This window comes from Uloborus diversus, chromosome 1, assembly GCF_026930045.1.
Source record: "Uloborus diversus isolate 005 chromosome 1, Udiv.v.3.1, whole genome shotgun sequence".
In the NCBI taxonomy this organism is placed as follows: Eukaryota; Metazoa; Arthropoda; class Arachnida; order Araneae; family Uloboridae; genus Uloborus; species Uloborus diversus.
Window position 1 is genome coordinate 246,982,374 of NC_072731.1, and position 20,196 is coordinate 247,002,569.

Below are 20,196 nucleotides of genomic sequence, written 5' to 3' on the forward strand. Positions count from 1 at the left end.
CAACAAAAGCTGAGTCGCTTTACGTACACCCTCTAGCGCTGTCTTTAATATTTCGGAAGAGGAAAAAAAAAAATCCTCTCTTTCCTCAGAGTTTGCTTCTGCCTGCAATGTCACCTTAACAGCAGGATCGTCTCGCCAGATGGCGCAGCGTGCGCGCTGTCAGCTGTGAGCGGTAACTTGTGTGTATCTTTCATTCGGCAAGCGCTGAGCAACGCGTGGCCCAGTGAGAAATTTCTCCAGTGATTTTCATCGGGAAAAAGTTACCGGAGCCGTCAAGTTTTTAAACGTTTTTTCCTGGATTTTTCAATTATTTTTTCTCCGTTTTTCTTATTCCCGAGGGTTGACTTCTGAGTGATTTTCTTGCTTTTGCCGAGAAGAACATTAAAAGGAGCAGATAATGGCCAAAGGTGAGCATTATTTCAAGAAATTAATGTCAAATGTTTATTTAAATGATGCAGTTTGATGTCAACAAAGAAGTTATTTTCTAGAAATGTTGCTTTGACAATTATTATACAGAAACATGTCGCTTGGTTTTTCAAATTAATTTATATGCATTACTTTTTATAAAGTATTCAAAAAAATAATAAGTTTGAAATAAAGTGGAGAGTATCGTTTAATCTATGAACATATTCTTTTTTACTATGATCACTTTTACCAGGAGAATACCGTGTATGACTTTAATTTCAGCAAATGTTACGTTATCGTTGTTTTGCCTTTTCATGTTTGATTTTTGCCCTTTAATTTGAGCAAATGTTACAATATCGTTGTTTTGCCCTTTAAAGTTTGATTTTATCTTGCAATTAGATAACATGCTCGATTAATTGATTAAAAGTCCATAAAAACTCTTCCAAGTTGTATTTTGCTAACGTGTATTACGAAGCTATCAATTAATGTTTTTAGACTTTTAATTTTCATGTGGTATGGTGTTTCAAAAGTAATACTTGTTTAGTAGTGGTTTGAATGATTTTCAAGCAACAGCGTGATTTTTCTTTTTTTTCCATTGGGGTTTTTGAGACAAATAGTTCATAGTGATTTCTAAAAGTGTTGAAGTTAAAAGACTGCCAAAACTCGAACTTTGAGCTAGCAGAAACAAATATTTAATGATATAAAAATGATCACGTGGATGAGTTAACGAAATTCTAAGTTGGAGCTAGTAAAAACCAATATTATTGAACCGACATAAGAACTCCCAGTTAAAGTTTATGAAAGAAAAAAAAATTATATAGTAACACATAAATGATCACACAAAGTTGATCTGTGCCGGTAAGTTACGTTAAAATTGTATTGAATAAGTCTAGAGCTTTAGAGGAGCACAAAATTGAACAAGAAACTCGTATCATAATTGAAATATTCAGCACTAAAAGAATGTGGGACTTGACAAAAATTTTGACTGGAAAAAGGAAATGAAGGATTCTACATTTCTGTGAAACAGGGAATTCCTTTAAAATTTTGAAATAATTGAATGAAGGTACAACATTTGTTATTTTTTTTCTTTTCATTATGTAACACGTTCTTAAATTTATTTCTTTCCAAAAGTAAAAAGAGCTTGAATTATTAATTCTAGCTTCTAAAATCTTGAATTAAGCTTCTAAAAGAATCGTTTATTTAGTTTACCTAACTGCAGTGTTTTAATGTTTCTCCCCCTAGATATTAGAATCACGCGATATTCGGTTTGCTGATGAAATTTTTTTTAAATTCAAACAGAAGTTAATGTCTTATTGAGAGTTCGTGATCGTAACGAAATGATTGATATAAATTTATAACATTTTCATCGGGGAGAAAAGCTGAACACTTTTTATATATTTATTTTTGGGATTAAATTGTATATGAAAACGATGCACTTTCCGTCATATAGATATCTACGGGTCGTGATTTTGAATTAATTGTGTTGTAAAATAATTCAACTCTTGACTGTCTGAACATTCGTTTCAAATGTTAAGTCCACTGACATATGAAAAGAAGTATATGCTTGGGGGCCTCCAAATGTTTCAGAACGTTTTGTTTTATACCCTTTTGACGAGTCTAGTATGGATTACACACAGTGGCGGATTTACTTTGTCGCAATTGCAAGGGATCCCCACGCCATAAGGACCTCGAAAGGGATCAAAACTGTACATGAAAAAAAGTTTACACTAGACCAAGGGACCCCCAAAATGTAGAAATCCACCTCCGATTGCATATTTGTGGGTGCGTCAAGATACTAATGAAGCAGGCTCCCGTAGGCAAAATAATTTTGGGTAAGATAGCGAAGGGAAATTTTCAATGGGTTAGCGTAAAAGTGAGACACATTTACCGATAAGTTTTGGATATTCTGTTATTCTTAGCTCAATTGTTGAGCAACGGTTTCGTAAATTTAACTATAAATCGCATAAAGCTGGGAATAAACATGTCAATTAGAACCTGAAAAGATGAAAAGATAATCAGGTTAAGCTAGAGCAAAATTTAGCTTATAAAAAAAACTCATAGTAATAAAAAAAATCAAAATCGCATGTTTTAGTCCCAAATTTCTGATTTAATGCTTAAATGAATTTTGCGTAAATCAATTGCGCTAGACCAAGCGGTTAGTTCAACCGTAAGCCTATCACTTAAAATTCGAACCTTTTAAACTTTCACAGTCGCGAATATGATAACTATTGAAGCGTATTTTATCAACTACTGAATCTAGAATAAGACTTCGAATTACTAAGTTCTTAAATGCTACTGCTGGCTGAGGTATTTTATACAAGTTTTTAAATGATACACATGGTGTGCATTAGTGAGGACTTTGGTATATTATTACCAAGTTGTCGATCATATGCTACTCGAGATATAAAATTAGCATTACTCGCAATCGCAATAGAAGGAACATTAATTGGTTTCAACTCTCGCATAGGAACACAACAGGTTTCAACTCTCGCCAAACATGCTCTAATTTTGAGCTCTTCGTTACCAGTAATTTAAAGCACTTAATTCCTACATACCGACAAGCGAAAAATTTCGGAGCTAGACCGCGACCCATGGTTTTCATGAATAGCTGATAGAATATAGATCACAACTAAAACTATGCACTACTTAATTGGTAATTACTGAATGAAATAGGATATGGGCCTTTTTATGATTTATTTCAATTCCTACTATTAGTTCAAAATCTCCCTATGTATATTAATTTTTCAATTGTTAATATACTTTTTATTCCTCTACTTTTTTCAAACTTAATTTATTAAATAAATTTAATTTCTTTAAATATTTTTTTGTTGACCTACATAGAAATTGACTTATTTTTTTAAATTTATTTCTTGTTTCATGTTAATTGGTATTCGCAATTCAAATAATCGATAGGAGGCACTGCAATCTCTGGCCAATGGCTACTTAAAGATGTAAGACTAAGTTCAATCTCTGGTTCAATCCTCTAACATCCGTCCAATGAGATATGTCTTGTCCTTGCAGAAGTGAAATGCTTTACCTCCTTGAATAGTTTCTTAAATCTCCGCAACGTGGCTTATCCAAATTTTGGAGCTGTGAATAATCGTTCCAATTTTTACATTAATTACTACAAAAGATTTTTTAAAATTAAATGCATGGTTTATTGTTTCATTTTATTCAATGAACGTTACAAATTTCTTAATTTAACTTTAGCTTGTCCAAGGTTTGCTTGATGCTTCATTTTACACGATTTTTTAAATTCATTCATTACTTTGGGATCGCCGAACAAAAATAAAACCAAAGAAAGAATTTTCTCCGCAAAAAAAAAAAAAAAACCTCAGTCTACAAATTAACTTAAGCCTTTAAAGACCATAAGCTTTGAAGTTGAGGATGGAATTCTTTTTGTCCATAAAGCTGTTGAATGACGACTTAAATAACACCCATCCATGGGTTTAGACTTTTTTTTGTTTGAAATGGATGGAACGTGTATGGCTATATGGCCCATTAGAGAAGCTCAATTGTATGAGATTACTCTATTCTTCCTCTCAAAAATAGTTGGAGAGGTATTATTATTACTTACATTTAATCTTCAATTAAAAGTCAGGCTTGAATAAAATTAGAAGCATGCCAGTCTGAATGCAATCTTTTCCTTAGACGTTTTTAGAAATAAGTCACTATGTGTTTTTCTTTCACAATATAATCAATTATTTTTGCTACTATTAAAATTTTGATATCTCAAATAATGTGCGGAAAACATAATTTATGTCCCGCAGTCCCATTATATGTGTCCCATGGTTCTTAAAGGATTAAAACAGAAACTGCGAGGTCGAATAACATCGAAGCAGGCAATAAAATAAGTCAAAACAAAATATTTGCAGCATAGAAACCTAAACCAAAACAGAGTCAAGGAAATTATCCAAGAAACTTCAATAAAATAACTTCGTTTTAAAAAGGAAACAATTCACGTGGAGGAAAGGAATGAAAATTTTTGCTACTATTAAACGACATTTTGCTTTGTAATTACGTTATTTGTGTTCCTATACTAAATAATGAAGGCCAAGTTTTTTTTTTTTGGAATTTAAAGTTGTATTTTTTTTTCTAAATTTGTAAATAGGAGCAATGTTTGATAATTTTTTTCCCCGACAACATTCCTTTAATGCACACTATCTTTTTTGTGTAGAGAATGAGGGGTTGTCCATATATAAGTAGTGTCGTACTTTCTTCAACTCACCCCTTTCCCCCATTTTGTCCAAGTATCAAACTCCCTCTCACTCCCCCTTGTCACATGTCACAGTATTTTTCATAAGCATATTTTTATGAAAAAGATGTGTGACGTCATACTTCTTGTTACACATTCTCTCCCATTGTAATGTACTCAATTTCACGAATCTCCTCATCCTTCAAAGCTTGAGATCATTTGATGCAGTGAAAAGCAGAGGGATGCAGGTGGCAAAATTAAAAATTTGGCTATAACCAGTACAAATGGTAGGTGAACCTCTCCTCTGTCTTGGGGCAAGAGATAGTACTAGTAACCCTGATGCATATAAACAACCTTTACTCAGCTAGGGACCTTGCAATAGTTTTGACATTTCTGATTGGCCAGTCGACGCAAATGCGTCGATCTTATCCCCCTCCCTCCCATTCCAACGCTTGTAAATACATTTCGTTATTCAAAAGTTCTGAATTCACCTTTGAATGTGTTTACACCCTCCCTCTCCACTTCAAATAATGTCTAGAAGATCTTGTTTCCAAATGAAACAATTAGAGTGTATGAAGGAGATGGATGACGTGTTTACGTAATGACATTTTTACGTGGTAGCCAATCAGCAGTCTACAAATTTCTTACATGATCTCTAACAAAGTAAAGGTTGTTTATATGCAACCCTGATAGGTGCTATAACACAGCATCATTTAGTAAAACCATCCAATGAAAGCTTTTTAGGATAATATCTTTAAACACATTTTACTCAAAACTTGAAAAACATCACTTACATCCCTTTGCTTCTCACTGCCTCATTTATGGACGACCTCTAACTCCGGGTTTTTGTGCATTTGGAATATTTGAGCATTTTATATCACAGAATAGTGAACATATCTTTGAATTTATGACAACTACAGCTGCCGCATACGTAAGTTTAAGATAACGAAAACATTTTTTTTTGTCGGAATCATGCAGTTATGATTATTAACTTATGCAACTTTATCTTTCAGAACCTAATCAATAGTTTTCCAAAGAAAAGTGAAAAATAAAATGCTCAAGCTAATTACGAGAGGGTGAAATCTGCTCTGGACCAGTTTTATAATCCTTTACTATGTTTAAATTTCTCGAGCATTAAATCTTAATTTGAATCTCTTTATTTTATGATAAATAACGCTAATGAATGCGTTGCAATTTCGCACTTAATTAAAGTTTTGTTGCAGTGATTTAATTTTTGCTGCAACTTGAGTTTAATTACTTTCTCCCTTTTTGGTTGTTTGTGTAGTTATGTTATTTTTGATTTATCCTCTCCTGTTTTGGAGATACCGTTTTGGGAGGGATACTAGGAACTCTATTTCTTTTTCAATTTCAAAATTAGAAAACAGTTTATAGAATATTATCGATAAATTTCTTTCTACAAAAAATGTACCTTCCTTAATTACGACTAATCCATGCGAAACTAATTTTAATTTTTCATATTTTTCCCTTATTAATTTCAATATGAGCCTTAACATAAATGGAAATGTTTGTTTTTTATTGGTAGCCGAAGCTTTTCAAATGATGTGTGACGAAACGTTTTCTGGAATTCGAATATAATTTACTAAGGAATTTCCTTCTGTTTAAGAATATGGAGCTAATGTATGATTTTTAATCTGTTCTCAATACTCTCCGGACGATTCCTGTCAGTCATAGCTTCCTAATTAGTTTATCCAGGTAATTACAATTCTTTTACTTTATTCAAACTTTGAATTGAAAGTCGTCACCTGCTAATTATTGTAGGTAATTTGAACCTACTCGTTAGTAATTATTAAAATCTAGGAGTGTGTGCAAAAACTAAGGAAGTGTTTTATGATTCAAACTGTTTAATTTGAAATGCACCGTTTTAGCATAATTTAAATACATCTTCAATTAGCAGAGTAAATATTTATCTCAAGCATGAGAAAACATAATAATGAAATATTACAGACGTTAAAAGCAAAAAAGAGCTGATGGAACTGATTTTACTGCGGGGGTATAAGTAATATAGTGCTTCATCAATTTTTTAATATTTAAAAACTGCGTTAAATTTGTACAGGTTCTATCATTTTCTGCTATCAGCCGTCGTTGTCATGATTATTTATCTCCAGCACAATTGAAAACATGGCAGTTAGAAGCAAAGATATGTAGGTGGACTTTTTAAAGTTTCGAGTCAAACTCGTTCAAAGTTCAGATTCTAGGTAGGCCTTTATTGATTTTTTATTTTTATAAATCAGCACCCACCAGAGCTACTAAACCATCTCTTGTCCTTAAGCAGAAGAGACACTCTAATGGGGTCGTTTCCAAAATTTTAAAAGTATTTTTTTCTGAAAGAACATGCTTAAAATCATAGGATTTGACCATTTTTTAAAATGATATGTTTAAATTTAATATTTAAAAAAATTACATAAATCGTTGCGCTTTTATTGTTTACGCTTCTGTCCGATGACATCACAAATGATGAAATGCCATTCATTGTTGCCATTCACAGAGCAAAATATTTAATTCGCATTTTTACTCACGTGTATTGGCAACGATATGGTTGATAGCAAGCGTAGAGCGCAATTTTAATTCGCTTCTTGATTATCATAACGTGGAAACGTGGTAGAAAGATGCGCCAAATTGCATCATTTGTGACGTTATCAAGACCACGCCTAGTTTGAAAAATCGGACATTAAAAGAAATAATTAAAAAAAAATAACTGTTGGGAAAATGAAAGTATTTTCTGGGTCCATGTTATTTATTTATTTATTTTTTTTTTGCTTATTCTATCAATTTCAGTGACGAAAAGGACTACTTTTGACTGAAGGAAACAGCCCCATTGTTTGTTGTGTTTATCTCATAAGTTTTTAATTTTGGCATTTACCCCCCTTTGCTTCTCACTGCCTCGAATGTCGATGATGTTTCCAAGTGAAGAAAACGCAAGCCTCACAAAAACAGCGTACCAGAAATTATGAATCTTTTCCTGAAATGAAATCGAAAACATGCTTGCTGTTCTGTTTGCTGATTTGTCATTTTTGTTAAAAATTCCAAATGCTTCAAAATTTAAAGATTTTTCTTCTATTCTAGTAACATTTATTTAAAAAAAAAAGTTTCGGTTTGCCAATATTTCTGTCATACATAACTAGATGAAATGCTACTATTAACAGTAAAGTCTTTTTAATAGGATCTCCGTACCTGTAAATTCTCGCATATGCAGAGCAAACGACTTGTTTTTAAACTTTAAACGAAAAAGTTGTTTCTTTTTATCAGAAGAACCAAAACGAAAAATCAATGTCACAATATCCAACATCTAGAACAGATTATCCAGCCCCTGGCATTATTTTGAATTTTCATTATCTTGAGTTCAAATTATGTTTTTCGCAATCACGATTTACGATTGGACCCTACTCGTTTGGGTTTCTTCTTTCTACAGACGATTACTATTGCAATCATAATTGCGATTAAATATGTCAAAATTCAAACGAATGTGTTATGTGTCTAAAGAGGATTGTTAAAAGTCGAGAGGGTCAGGGAAAAATAAAGTCGAATCCGGGGGCATGGAGGCCACCACCCAAGAGGAGGGACATGCTCGCGGAGGCCCGTGGACCAGAGGAATTTGCATTACAAACATGGAAAAATAAAATCAAAGGAAAATCCATAACGTCAAGTTAGAGCAATTCGCAATTCCTTAAAAAAAAAAAAAAAAAAAAAAAAAAAAAATTGAATTTTGACATCTTGAATTCAAATTATGTTTTTCGCAATCACGAGTGTGTGTATGTAGGCGTGTGTGTTTGTGTGTGGGGGTATGTGTTTGTGTGTACGGGTTATGTGTGTGTAGGGGTATGTGTGTGTAGGCATGTGTTTGTGTCTGTGTGCAGGCATAAGTGCTTGGGTAGTTGTATGTATGAATGTGTGTGGGGGGGGGGATGTGTGAGTAGGCATATGTGTTTGTGTCTGTGTGCAGGTTCGAATGTGTGGGTAGTTGTATGTGTGTGTAGGTGTATGTGTTTGCGTGTTTGTGTGTGTGCGTGTGTGTAGTTATGTATGCGCATGTGTGTAGGATATGGATGCAACCTGGAGACTGCTTTCGCTGTAGGAGCAGTATCGTGAGGAGCCGGTCGACGGTGATGCTGCAGAGGGTGCTGGTGGGAAAATAGCACATCAAAACAGTCAAATGAAAGTAATAAACAATCGTAAAAAAAAAAAGAAAATGCCGAATGGAATTAATATGGATAAGGAAAGGATTAAAATTAGATACATATGAGTCTTTGAATCAGCGCACATTACTAATACTATGAACTAGTCAATAAAATGTGGATAATATTAACTGAAAATTTAATCTATGTTCAAATCTAATTGAATATTTCGGCTTTGGTCCAAGACTCGTGCATTTTTAAGTGCATTCTAGTCGATGTTGGAGATTTTTTGTGGCAACATTTAAAAATTCCCCATAACTTTAAAGTGAGCTCGCAATTTCTATAAAAATAAATGTTACCAAAAAGAATTCGCCCACCGACCGAAACGACAAAACCCTTGCAACAGAACGAAGGCTTTTCTAATCAATCAATTTCAGAACTGACTCTTTTTATTTTGTGCTTTGTCTATTTGAAAATAATACAAAATAACTTTCCCCCCTTCTTTTTCAAAAATCTTACATCTTCGTCCTCAAATATTCTTCTAATCAAAAAAAAAAAAAAAAAAAAAAAAAGTCAAATAAAAATCCCCACTCCTTTTTTTTCTGATTGTAAGCTTTGTTCGAATATTGCGGTAAATGCAGAATAAGAATATGCAGCTGTTGTAATTTCAAATCGTGTGTCAAGATATATTACATTGTTCATCCAAAGTAAAACCAATTGTGTTGTTGGGAGTTCAAAATACCAAACGAGTCCAGGTTTTAAATTAAAATACATCAATATGGAGAAGAAGAAACTGAGAACTTTGGCATGTATAGTTGTGTCAAACATTCATGTTCTATCTTTCATTTTGTTTTCTAGGTGGATGGTGCTCTTAATTTTCTGACCTAAATTTCATTTTGCAATTGATTTTTCTGCCGCTTTATTTATTTTCTGACACACAGAGTAATGGCGGATCCAGCTTTTGATTTTGGAGGTCATTATCGGAATGAGGGATTAAAGTTCACTTTTTGAGCACAAATAGGGGGTCTAGAGCGAAGATTTCAAAAGATGTCCCCAAAACCAAGATTTGGGGTTCATTTTGTCTCTTTAAGAACTTTAAGAAATTTTTTTTTTGTGAAAAATAGGAAGAAAAAAACCAACGTGCCTAATAATTTTACTCAAATAACATATCCCGAAAATTTTAGCAAAATCAAAAATATCAACTATTTAGTCAGCCTGCTTCTAAAATTAACTTGCTCTTAATATTAACTGAATAAATATAGTAGTAATAAATATAAATAAAGTAGGCCTTAATTTATATTTGAAATGTTAATAAAATGAACTGTATCATTTTATAATAACAAAAAATATTTAGCTTACAGCAAAATATTACAGTATGAGTGTCAATTTTTAAAAATTGCTGATACTATCATATTCCTTGATTTTCAGAGGCAACTTTTTCTGGACTGTAATCGACTAAATGTATTTATACGTAGTTAAAATACTATCAGATAGATGGCGCTAAAAGCAGAGAATATTTCACCATTTCACTTTGCCCCGCTATTTCACTTTGACCCTCATTCCCCTACAGTTAAATGAAATTTTTTCCATAAACTGCAAAAAAAAAAAAAGTCTTTCATTGCAAATTTTAACCTGCATAACATCGACACAAGCACTATTCATACTAATATATCCTACTAATTTCCACTGTCGTCCGTTTGGAACAGTGTGGTCTTCTACTGAAAGATAATTTCAGCCGAATACTGTACGGGAAGTAATTAACGTGGGAATTCAAAGAATGTTACTTAGAAATGTTATGAACGAAACAACTCAAATGCATTAAACAGAAGGCAGAAAGATTTTTAATTTGCATTCTTAATGCGTTTGTGCGTTTCTACGAGTAGCATTACGCGCTCATACAGTTCTGTAAAATATATTTTGTCATGCATTTAGTTCGGTTTGATTAATTAATTTATAAATTACTAATTTAGTAACATATATTTTTTAATAGAAAATCGCAGGGAATATGAATATTGATTAGTTTTAATGCGTTGTTGATAATTTAATAAATAAAAAGCTCCGACATATTACTGGTTATCTATGCAAAAAAAAGTTTTAGCATTCATCGTTATGAAAAATGGCAAATTAAATTCTTAATGAATCTCATTTTAAGGTGCATTAGAATCTACGGTCAAAATTTTCTGGAAAAATAAACATTGAAATGTGATTAGTAAAAGAAAGTGGATGAAATGTTAATGAGTTTTTGAATAAAATTTTAATCATTTTCATGAATAATGTTTTTTTTTTTTTCATTTCAAATGGATGAGATTAATTGATGTTTAGAAGTGCGTTTTGGTGGAAAAAACAATTTAAAAAAAGAGTAAGAAAAACAATCTCGAAATAAATAGTGGAGAAAAAAATACTGAAACTAACGATTTAAATTAGTATGCTTTTTTTTCTTCCTATTTATGAGCTGTGTACTACCTGTACTTTTCATATGACACGGTGAATTGCGAATGATTATAAGTGGTTATATTAATATCAAACAGCTCGTTACGATATCTAGAGGCTGAGCATCCCAAAAAGGAAAAACTGCAGTCTCTGGTTGCCGTAAATCATATGTTTGATATTTGCTTATCGTTTTATTTTCTTACGGCTATGATGCGTACACCCTCAGCGTATTACCCAGATTTCGCCTTCACATTACTGGTGAAGGTGCATTAGGTTTGTGGATCATTCAGTGATCTGTTTAATATTTTTAGCTACCAATGTAAAGTTAATCTCAACAGCTATGACAAGATTTCTATCTCTGTCTCTGTTATGGCTATTTACGACTGAAGATCCCAATTAAGGGTGAAACTGCAATCTCTCGATGCCATAAAACGAAATGTATATACTTGCTTTTCCTTTTTCTTTCTTTCGGTGCTTAATTGCACAGGTTTATTTTGACGAGGACTACAATCTGAATGCTTTGCCTCCCTTATGTATGATATATTTTATTACACACATAAACAACACATGAAAGAATTTACATCACAAAGAAGGGAAAGTACAACCGGAGCGAGGGTGGGAGTCGAACCCACCTCCTCAAGTGTGCCAATGTCAAGCAGTCCTCAGACCGCTCGGCCACTGAGGCCCCTATGTATTTGCTTGTAATTCTGCTCAAGCTCTAGCAATGGAGCGCGTTATCTTTTCGCTTATAGACAATTTTTATTTTGCATTTCTTAATTTCAATAAATTTTCTTTAAAATGGTATAAAAAGGTAATCAATTCTCAACGCATGACGTTTCATAACTTGTAAGAAGGGGTGGGAGGACCACCTTGGTGACCCTATAATGTAATACATAATTTTTTTCGTTAATTTATTTGCAGTTTTTACGCACTGTTTTTGTCTCCTTGTTTGTTGTTATATTTATCTAAAACTTTTATTTTACTTTTTCTTCACTAAAACAAAGTATAACTCCCTCTTTTTTTTCTACCTTAAAAATAAGATTCTATTTCGTTTTCAAAAATATAACTTCAAGCTGTTTTAAAAGGTAAATGACTTTAAATCTCTTCACTATCTTAAGAATTTTAACATTGAAAACTTAACATATAAAACATGCTGAATTAATACTCAGTTAAAAAGTGTAATAAATAAAAAATAATTGAAACCTTATACTCTACAAATAAATTAAAATATTTTTAATGATTTTCTACTAGTATAAGAATCTAGTATTTTATCTTGAGTGCATTTTATTTTATCGTTACGAACTGTATGCATTTTGTAACTCCATATTATTATTTACGCACCAAAAACTTCTTTTTGTGTTCCAAAAAAAAAAAAAGAACTCTATTTCTAAATTTTCTTCTGAAACATGCGATTTAAAAGCATATTGTGTAAGGCATGCTAAATTAATCCCGTAATTAAATTTTCTATAAATGTAAAAAAATGTTTAAAATATTTTTCCTCGCCTTATACACTATTGATCTTTCTGACAGCATAAGTTATTGATACCTTTATTTTGAAGTAAGTTGCATCATTATTCAAAGTTTGATTTATTTGTGTTTATAATTTTTTCCCTACGGAACCGACCTCTTCCTGCTTTGTATGAAAACTATTATAAATCACCAGAGATTTTGGGAAGAAAAAAGCCATGTGATAAAAATTTAGTTGAAAATTTTCTAAGCAATTTAAAGCATAGAAATTTAATGCGTACGAATAAGCAGGTCTTCGTCTTTCATAGATTATTATTATTACGTACTATTTTTGTAAAATAACAAGCTATGGTTTTTTACTTTTTTTGCATGTTTCACCATGTATTTATCCATCGTGAACGTTATATGTCAATTAAATTTCAATGAACTGGAAAAGCACTTGTTTTCGTGAGCCGTAATGGGGTGGTTTCCTTCAGTCAAAAGTACTACTTTTAGTTATTGAAATGGATAGAATGAAAAAAAAAAAAAAAAACATGGACCTAGAAAATACTTTCATTTTTCCGCAACAGCTTTTTTAAATAAATTTTTTTAAAATGTCCGATTTTTCAAACAAAACGTGGTCTTAATGACGTCACAAATGATGCACTTTGCCGCATCTTTCTACTACGTTACCACGTTACGATAATAAAGCAGCAAACTAAAATTGCGCTCTACGCTTGCTAGCAACCCTATCGTTGCCAATACACGTGAGTAAAAATGCGAATTAAATATTTTGCACTGTGAATGGCAACACTGAATGGCATTTCATCATTTGTGATGTCATCGGCAGAAGTCGTTAACAATGAAAGCGCTCCGATTTAAGCAATTTTTTAAAAATATTAAACGTAAACAAATTATTTAAAAAATGATCAGATCATATGTTTTTAAGCGTGCTCTTTCAGAAAAAAATACTTCTAAAATTTTGGAAACGACCCCATTCTTGCGAAAATGAAGGTACCGGTGATTTCTCGAGCTGAAAGTTTAGCAAAATTAGCAGGAATAGAACCGAAAGTTGAAAAATCTGTCGTTTTCGCATGGATTAAATTTTCCCGATTCAGACGGGCTGACGAAAACCGCAAAAATTAAGGCCTTCCCTTTACATGAGTAAACTTTATTGAATCAACTTACAACGGACAGTTATTAGGAAGTATTAACAGGTAGAAAAGGGAAGGAATCGCCTGGCATCCTTCACTCGACAGTCAACTTGTCAGGCACTACAGGCCCAAGTGCTGCTGCCATTCTCTTCCTGATGAGTTGAATCTACTGAAGAACGTCGCCAAGCGTTCGTTGTAAACACGAGGAAACTAGTTGAGTCAACTTGGTTCAATTTTAACAGCTTTGTGGTGCAGCTACTCGAATAAGATCTTTTTTTTTCAACATTTTTGTCCCCCCCCCCTTGTAAGAAAGTTTCACACTTCACCATACCTTTTCCCCTCTCGGTCACATGACACGTTGTTTTTTGTAAGCATATTCTTGTATAAAAAAGGTGTGATGTCACACTGTTTGAGTTTAACTTGCCTCAAGAGCAAGTATGGGTATAAGATTTAGGTTGAAAATAGTGCCAGATTTCCGATTTTTCCTAACCGGGGCAAATCATGAAACCATTTTCTTTCAAGTTTTTCCACAGAGTTTCAATAAAAAAAAATTAAATAACATAGAAATGGGGAATTTGCCGCCAGAGGAAGGGACCTCGGCTTGTTCCTAGATTCGGCAATGGTTGATTGGTTTGTTGCTTTGACCATGATGGAGCCAAACACTGATGAACATTGTAAACAGAACCAAGCTCAGCATTTCCGTATTGAACTAAAATATCCATTAAAAAGAGATTTTATTTTCTTTAAATAAGATTTTTCCTTATTTTGCGATAAATTGCCTATTAGGAATGGCAGTTTAATAGTTGAAATATCACTAACATTTTAATAAAAATAAAATCTTCTTGTTGGAGGTACGCATAGTTAATAACACATAACGGTTCTTGAGTTGAACAAGGTTGAGAACCCCTGCTCTGAAAGTTTCTCGGTAAAATTTGAAATGGCTGATCATCACGCTATTTCATTTATCATAAAGCTAGTTCAGAATGACGGGAAAGAATCATTATTGCAACAATCATTCTTCAAATGAATTAATTATAATTCCAAATATGAGCATTTTGGCGGTTTCCCGCCACGATTTGATTTTGAATAAATCAGCGGCACCTCTGACTGCAATTCTTGAATATTGCGACGAGAACAAAGATTCATAAATCAAACTTGAAGATGAAGTACTTGCCACACACGTTCTGCGAGAGCAATTAAATTGAAATTATCTGCTTGGAGAGCCGTTGATTAACATTTGTTGGGGATGAATCCAGTTGTAATAATTTTCAGTTTCGTACGCATTAATGCCATTTGGTGCTCAGATCGACTTCTTTGCGTTAAGTACTAAATGGAAGAGAGCATTGTTACTTAAAAATGTTTCAGAAAATGTAGCATAAAGATTATCAGGGGGACCGGGAAGTAATGTCGTTTTTTCCAAGCAAGTTTCTATTTTTTTTTTTTTTTTTTTTTTGCATCTTGAACTTGGCAACAAGTCTTGATTGAAGTTTTACCAAACTGCGTGAAGTTTACGGTTGCCATTGCTTGTTTCTTTTTTGTTTGCAAAACTAGGGGGCTCCACCCCTTGCTCGTTGGCACTCACCAACCCCCGAAAATTGCTTCGCAATCTTATTTGATTCGAAAAGATTTTAATCGTCAATTCGAAAGAATCCGATTAAAAACACGTTACAAGTTCCTTTTGGAACGAAAAGCATCCCTTTCCCGGGTTTTAAACTAATTTGTACTAACTTGCAAAACTATAGGTGCTAAGGGCATTGCAAAACGGTAGTTCTGTACGTTTAAAAAGTCACTTTGAAATTCGGGGTCTCTACACTGTTAGAACTACAGGAGCCGTTGAAAGGTCCTTTGGCACCCTGGGGTGAAAGCAAGGTGCATACGGGTGAAAACGGAGGCTTGGAGATGTCCTTGCGGTTCTTTTGGCTCCTTTAAAAAGGGTGCCCAACTGTCACGTGATCTGTCACATGATATTTATGATTTTAATGGCGGCGTTCATGAAATGATAAAAGTCATTTTCACGCATTTTGTATTATTACGTTTATTTTTCAAATTTATTCTTCGTGATTACAGTAGTAGATGCCTTCTTCTGACGACTCGATTTTACTAAAAGGAGCTTGTAACCCTGTAACCGCTGTTCCATGCTTGTTTACAAGTCAATGAAGTGAAACTGCACCGTTACTTCGTTAAGTTTTTTTTGTTCTTATATTTATTTCACGTATGATTATTTTGTTTCGCTCGCTATTCTTTTGAACGATGAGAAAATTATATAGTTTCGCTCACAATTCTGTAAATATCTTTGACTTTTTTTCGTTTTAATGAATCTACATCGCGTGTGCTGATATACATATGTGCTGAATTTAAGGTGAAACATTTTTTGACTTTGAGATATTTACCCACGTGATTTCATGCTGTCAATTGTTTCGAAAGCTAAATTGCATGCATTTTTATTTTGTTTCAAACTATTTGGGTCGTTGTACAGTCAGAGATGTTTTAAGAAAATTTTCTGCCTTGCGAACGATCCTATTGGTTTGAAACGCTGCTTCTCCTTGAACGAATGAAGTTGAAATTTCTGAAGATTTGTTTACTTCTCATCAAAAAAGTTTTAAGACTAAAATTTAAGGCTTGTGTAGTAAATTAAATCTTGACTAACATGCTTCACTATAAATAATGATGTGAAACACCTCTTAGCTGCTGCATAGGTTTAAAATTCAAATTTGGTAGGTTGTGGCAAATAGAAAAACATGCTTTGCTCTGGCAACGGAGCAACTGATATTTTTTGTATCCCCACTGACCAAAATTGTGGAAGGATCCTGATTGAGGAAGCAGTCTTGAATTTACAGTTAAACCCTGACTTAAGGCCCACCCTTTAAAGCACCAATCCTATTATACCACCATAATTGTGTCGCTTGTTATGACGCAGACCAATACCATGCTCCAAAAAAATGCTTTTTCAAAAAATTTTCTGATGTTTACAGTAAGTTGACAATTATTTAATTACAAATACTGTTTATTCCCTTCTGTATCTATAGTGTAATAAGCACTCCCACCCCGGTTATTCAAAAGTAGAGTACACCAAAATGTTTCCAGGCAAAAACGCTTTGTGGAGAGCTCGTTTGCAATAAACTTGTGGTCTACTCTCTACCGAAAAACACTATCAGTGGTTAAACAGGAAAGTGGGGCTTCGTTAACATGTGCCTGCATTTTTTACACCAGGGCTTAAATTTTACACAACCTTTACAACGCTTTTAGCTAACTGGGTTTATGGGATGAAATTACACCAGAAACTTGTCAATAGCTGGAGATATGTAGATTTAGTTGAAGGTGAAAAAAACAGTGCAGAGTAATGTTGAAATGAGAGATTCAGAATAACATCAACATATAGATTGTTTTGCAAAATCTTCCACAGTAAATGAATACATTGATGCCGAAAAATCAGTTTCAACTTTTGAAAATATGGCTCTCGAGGAAATTATTAAGTTAGCGATTCCGATTCATCTGAAGGAGAACTTGAGAATGTAGAAGGGAATTTTAAGTCAGAAACTGTAAAACGAACGTCACATTTAGAAACTAACAAAATTCTTTAAGGAATATGCGACTGATAGAAAAATGTTGAACAGCCTTCTTGCATTAGAAAAGAACAGAGCTATCTATTTTGAGCAAAAAAAAAAAAAAAAAAAAGTCAAACTGAAACTAAAAAATATTAATATTTTGGACCAGAAAACAGGTAGTTTAGATAAACTAATTAATGTTGGAGCCTGAAATCTATTAATTTTTTTAACTTAAAGAGGTAAAATCGTGCTTTAATTTTATCACATTTCTTAACATTATTTGTAATCTTACACTTTATATTTCGATATATTACCAAAATCGATATAACGTTACTAAAAGATGGGATTTGACAGTGGAGTTATATCGGAGTTTTACTGTTACTATCAAACGGTCATATTAACATGATGACAGACTGCAGGGCTTTGTCGAAGCAGAAAGTGGCTCAATCACATAGGCATGATCTTACAGCATTGTATCCCAAGATGTCACGAAATAGTGCTCAAAGAACAACTCCATAACTTGAAGGTGAAAATTCTGGTTTTTAAAAGCAAAAGCATTAGGCTCAGAGCTGAAACATTAGGAATATTATCTAGTAATTGTGGGTACTAATAATGCAATATATTCATTAGGTTTTTAATTGTTGCTTTGTAGGAATTGAACATTTTTGTATTCTGTCACTTTTTTTTTACCTGGGTGCAATGTGCTGTCAGATAATAGTACCAGGCTTGATGGTGCACTGATTTGGTGCAAGTAAAAAACACCATAACAAGATTAAAAAATAATTTTATAAAGTGCACAAGAAAGATGTTGAAAAAAAAAAAACCTTGTCTAGCGTGCATCATATACAGGGCCCTTGCTAGGGATTTCAAATTGTTAGCCAACAAATTAGTCAAATTTCAATTGCATTAGCCAAAGACCTAACTTTAGTTAATTTTAATTGTGAATTAAAAAAATTTCTAGAAAATTTCAATTGGAAAACAAAGGAGTAATTTTATAAAATAGACAATGCAAGTGCTAATATTTTAAATATGCAGTATACACTAACATTTTACTAAGCACTTAATAACAATGCATACGACATGGAAATCCCAATTTGTTGTTTTTTTTTCTTGCAGATTTTCTAATTATAATTTTGAGGGCGGAGGGAAAAATCTTTTTTCTATTTTTTATGAAAATTTCCGAAAATTTTCCGTTTGCCAAGAATTTTAGCAAATCGGCTTCTTTTGTTGAATTTACAATTTTATCACTTTTGGCGCAGTGGCGAATCTTTAGCGCGGGCCCTGACATTTGTAGGTAAGTTTTCATTTATTCTATAATTCTGCATACATTATTTTCTTAAAAATTACCGCAATGATGTACAATAACTTTGTTATATTCAGTTGGACTAAGCAATGTAGAAATTTCTACATCGTGATGCATCGCCAACCTTACATGGCAATGTCACAATACATCACAATGTAAGTTTTTTTTTTTAAAGATACAGTGAAATCTTGTCACAACAAATACCAATACAACTAAATATCGGTTTCAACAAAGGAAATTTTCTGTATATTTCATTTCCATTACTTTGCTCTAATTCAATTGCAGCGAAAATTCCGTTACAGTGAGCAAAATTTACGGTCCCTTGAAGTTCGTTGTAACGAGATTTCACTGTAAACTGCTTGTTTAAATTTTACAAAATATATTCCAGATGAAAAAATATAAGTTATCCCAGATACTACAAACAGATTCTAACGCTAGCAGGAAGTTGCCAAAAAAAAAAAAAAAACTGTTTTATAGGGACAAGATAGCAATAAATATTACAGGTGTTCTGGTATTACAATGAATCTATTTTCCTAATGCAAAAAGATGTGAGCAGTCTTTTAGCATTTAAAAAGGGGTTCATCAAAACACCAAAATATGTATATGCAATCTTAGTAGCTATTTTACACTTTAAGCGTTTTTTTTTCTTTTGTTGTTGAATGATTATAAGATATATATAAACTTTGTTCATCAATATTTTTTCTGTCAAGAGCTTAAAAAACTGCATTTCCTGCAAGTTTTGGCAAAAGTGAAGGTCTTTGTTTGCTTATGATACTTCCACGCAGAGATAACAGAACTTAAATTTTTAGTTGGGAAATTTTTTTAATTTGCTGAATTGTACTGCATAAGCTATAAGTATGAATTCATCTTATGAGAAGAGACATTAAACTTCATTATTTTTTTAAAAGGTAAGTTCAAAAAGTAATCGTTAAATTTTATGAATCATCTGAAAAAAATTGTGGAATAAGGGCATTTTTGTAGGTCACAGTAACCTCCCATCTGGGTGCCCCTGCTTCTACAGAATTTTGAAACAATTAAGATATTGAAACGGTAATGATTGTGGAATGGTGTCTGAATATTGGTGGTAGGATTTGTAGCCAGTGCTATATTGATGAATTGGTTTAGAGAAAAATTCTAATCTGATTTAAAGATGTAGGATGTACAACAGTTTTTTGCGATTCATTGCCCAACCCTAATATCCAGTAATATTTTATTGATGTTAATTGAGATGCACTAAGTAAAAAAATATTCAGTTGAATACCTGGTTAATTTTTTTTATCTGAAAAATTTAATTTTTATTTTATGCCAATTTGAAATATTTTGCAGTAAGATGCCGCCTCTAAGCCAAGGCTAAGGCCCCAGAACAAGATGTAATGTACCAAACAGCCTGATCACATCCTGAGACTGCAGTTTGGATCTTTTTAGAACTCCTCAGTCAGAATTGGTGAATAACTGAGCAGATGGCAGATGATATCTCAATTGAAGCTGAGAGTGCCTACAAACTGGTAGATAAAGTGAATTCACCAGCAAGTGTTCGCAACATGGTATGGTTCCACTTGTGAGTTGAAGACAAAGTATGGGTATT

The 20,196-nt window shown here is 32.9% G+C and overlaps 1 protein-coding gene across 1 annotated transcript in view; it reads left to right on the plus strand.

The window, feature by feature from the left end:
- The first annotated feature begins 233 nt into the window (after positions 1-233).
- The window catches only part of LOC129234230 (carboxypeptidase M-like), a 430,473-nt gene continuing 410,510 nt past the window's right edge, over positions 234-20,196 (plus strand). Inside the window, exon 1 of the mRNA XM_054868165.1 lies at positions 234-407. Within this exon, the coding sequence (XP_054724140.1) occupies positions 398-407 (10 nt within the window). The 5' untranslated portion in view covers positions 234-397. The remainder of the gene's footprint in view (positions 408-20,196) is intronic.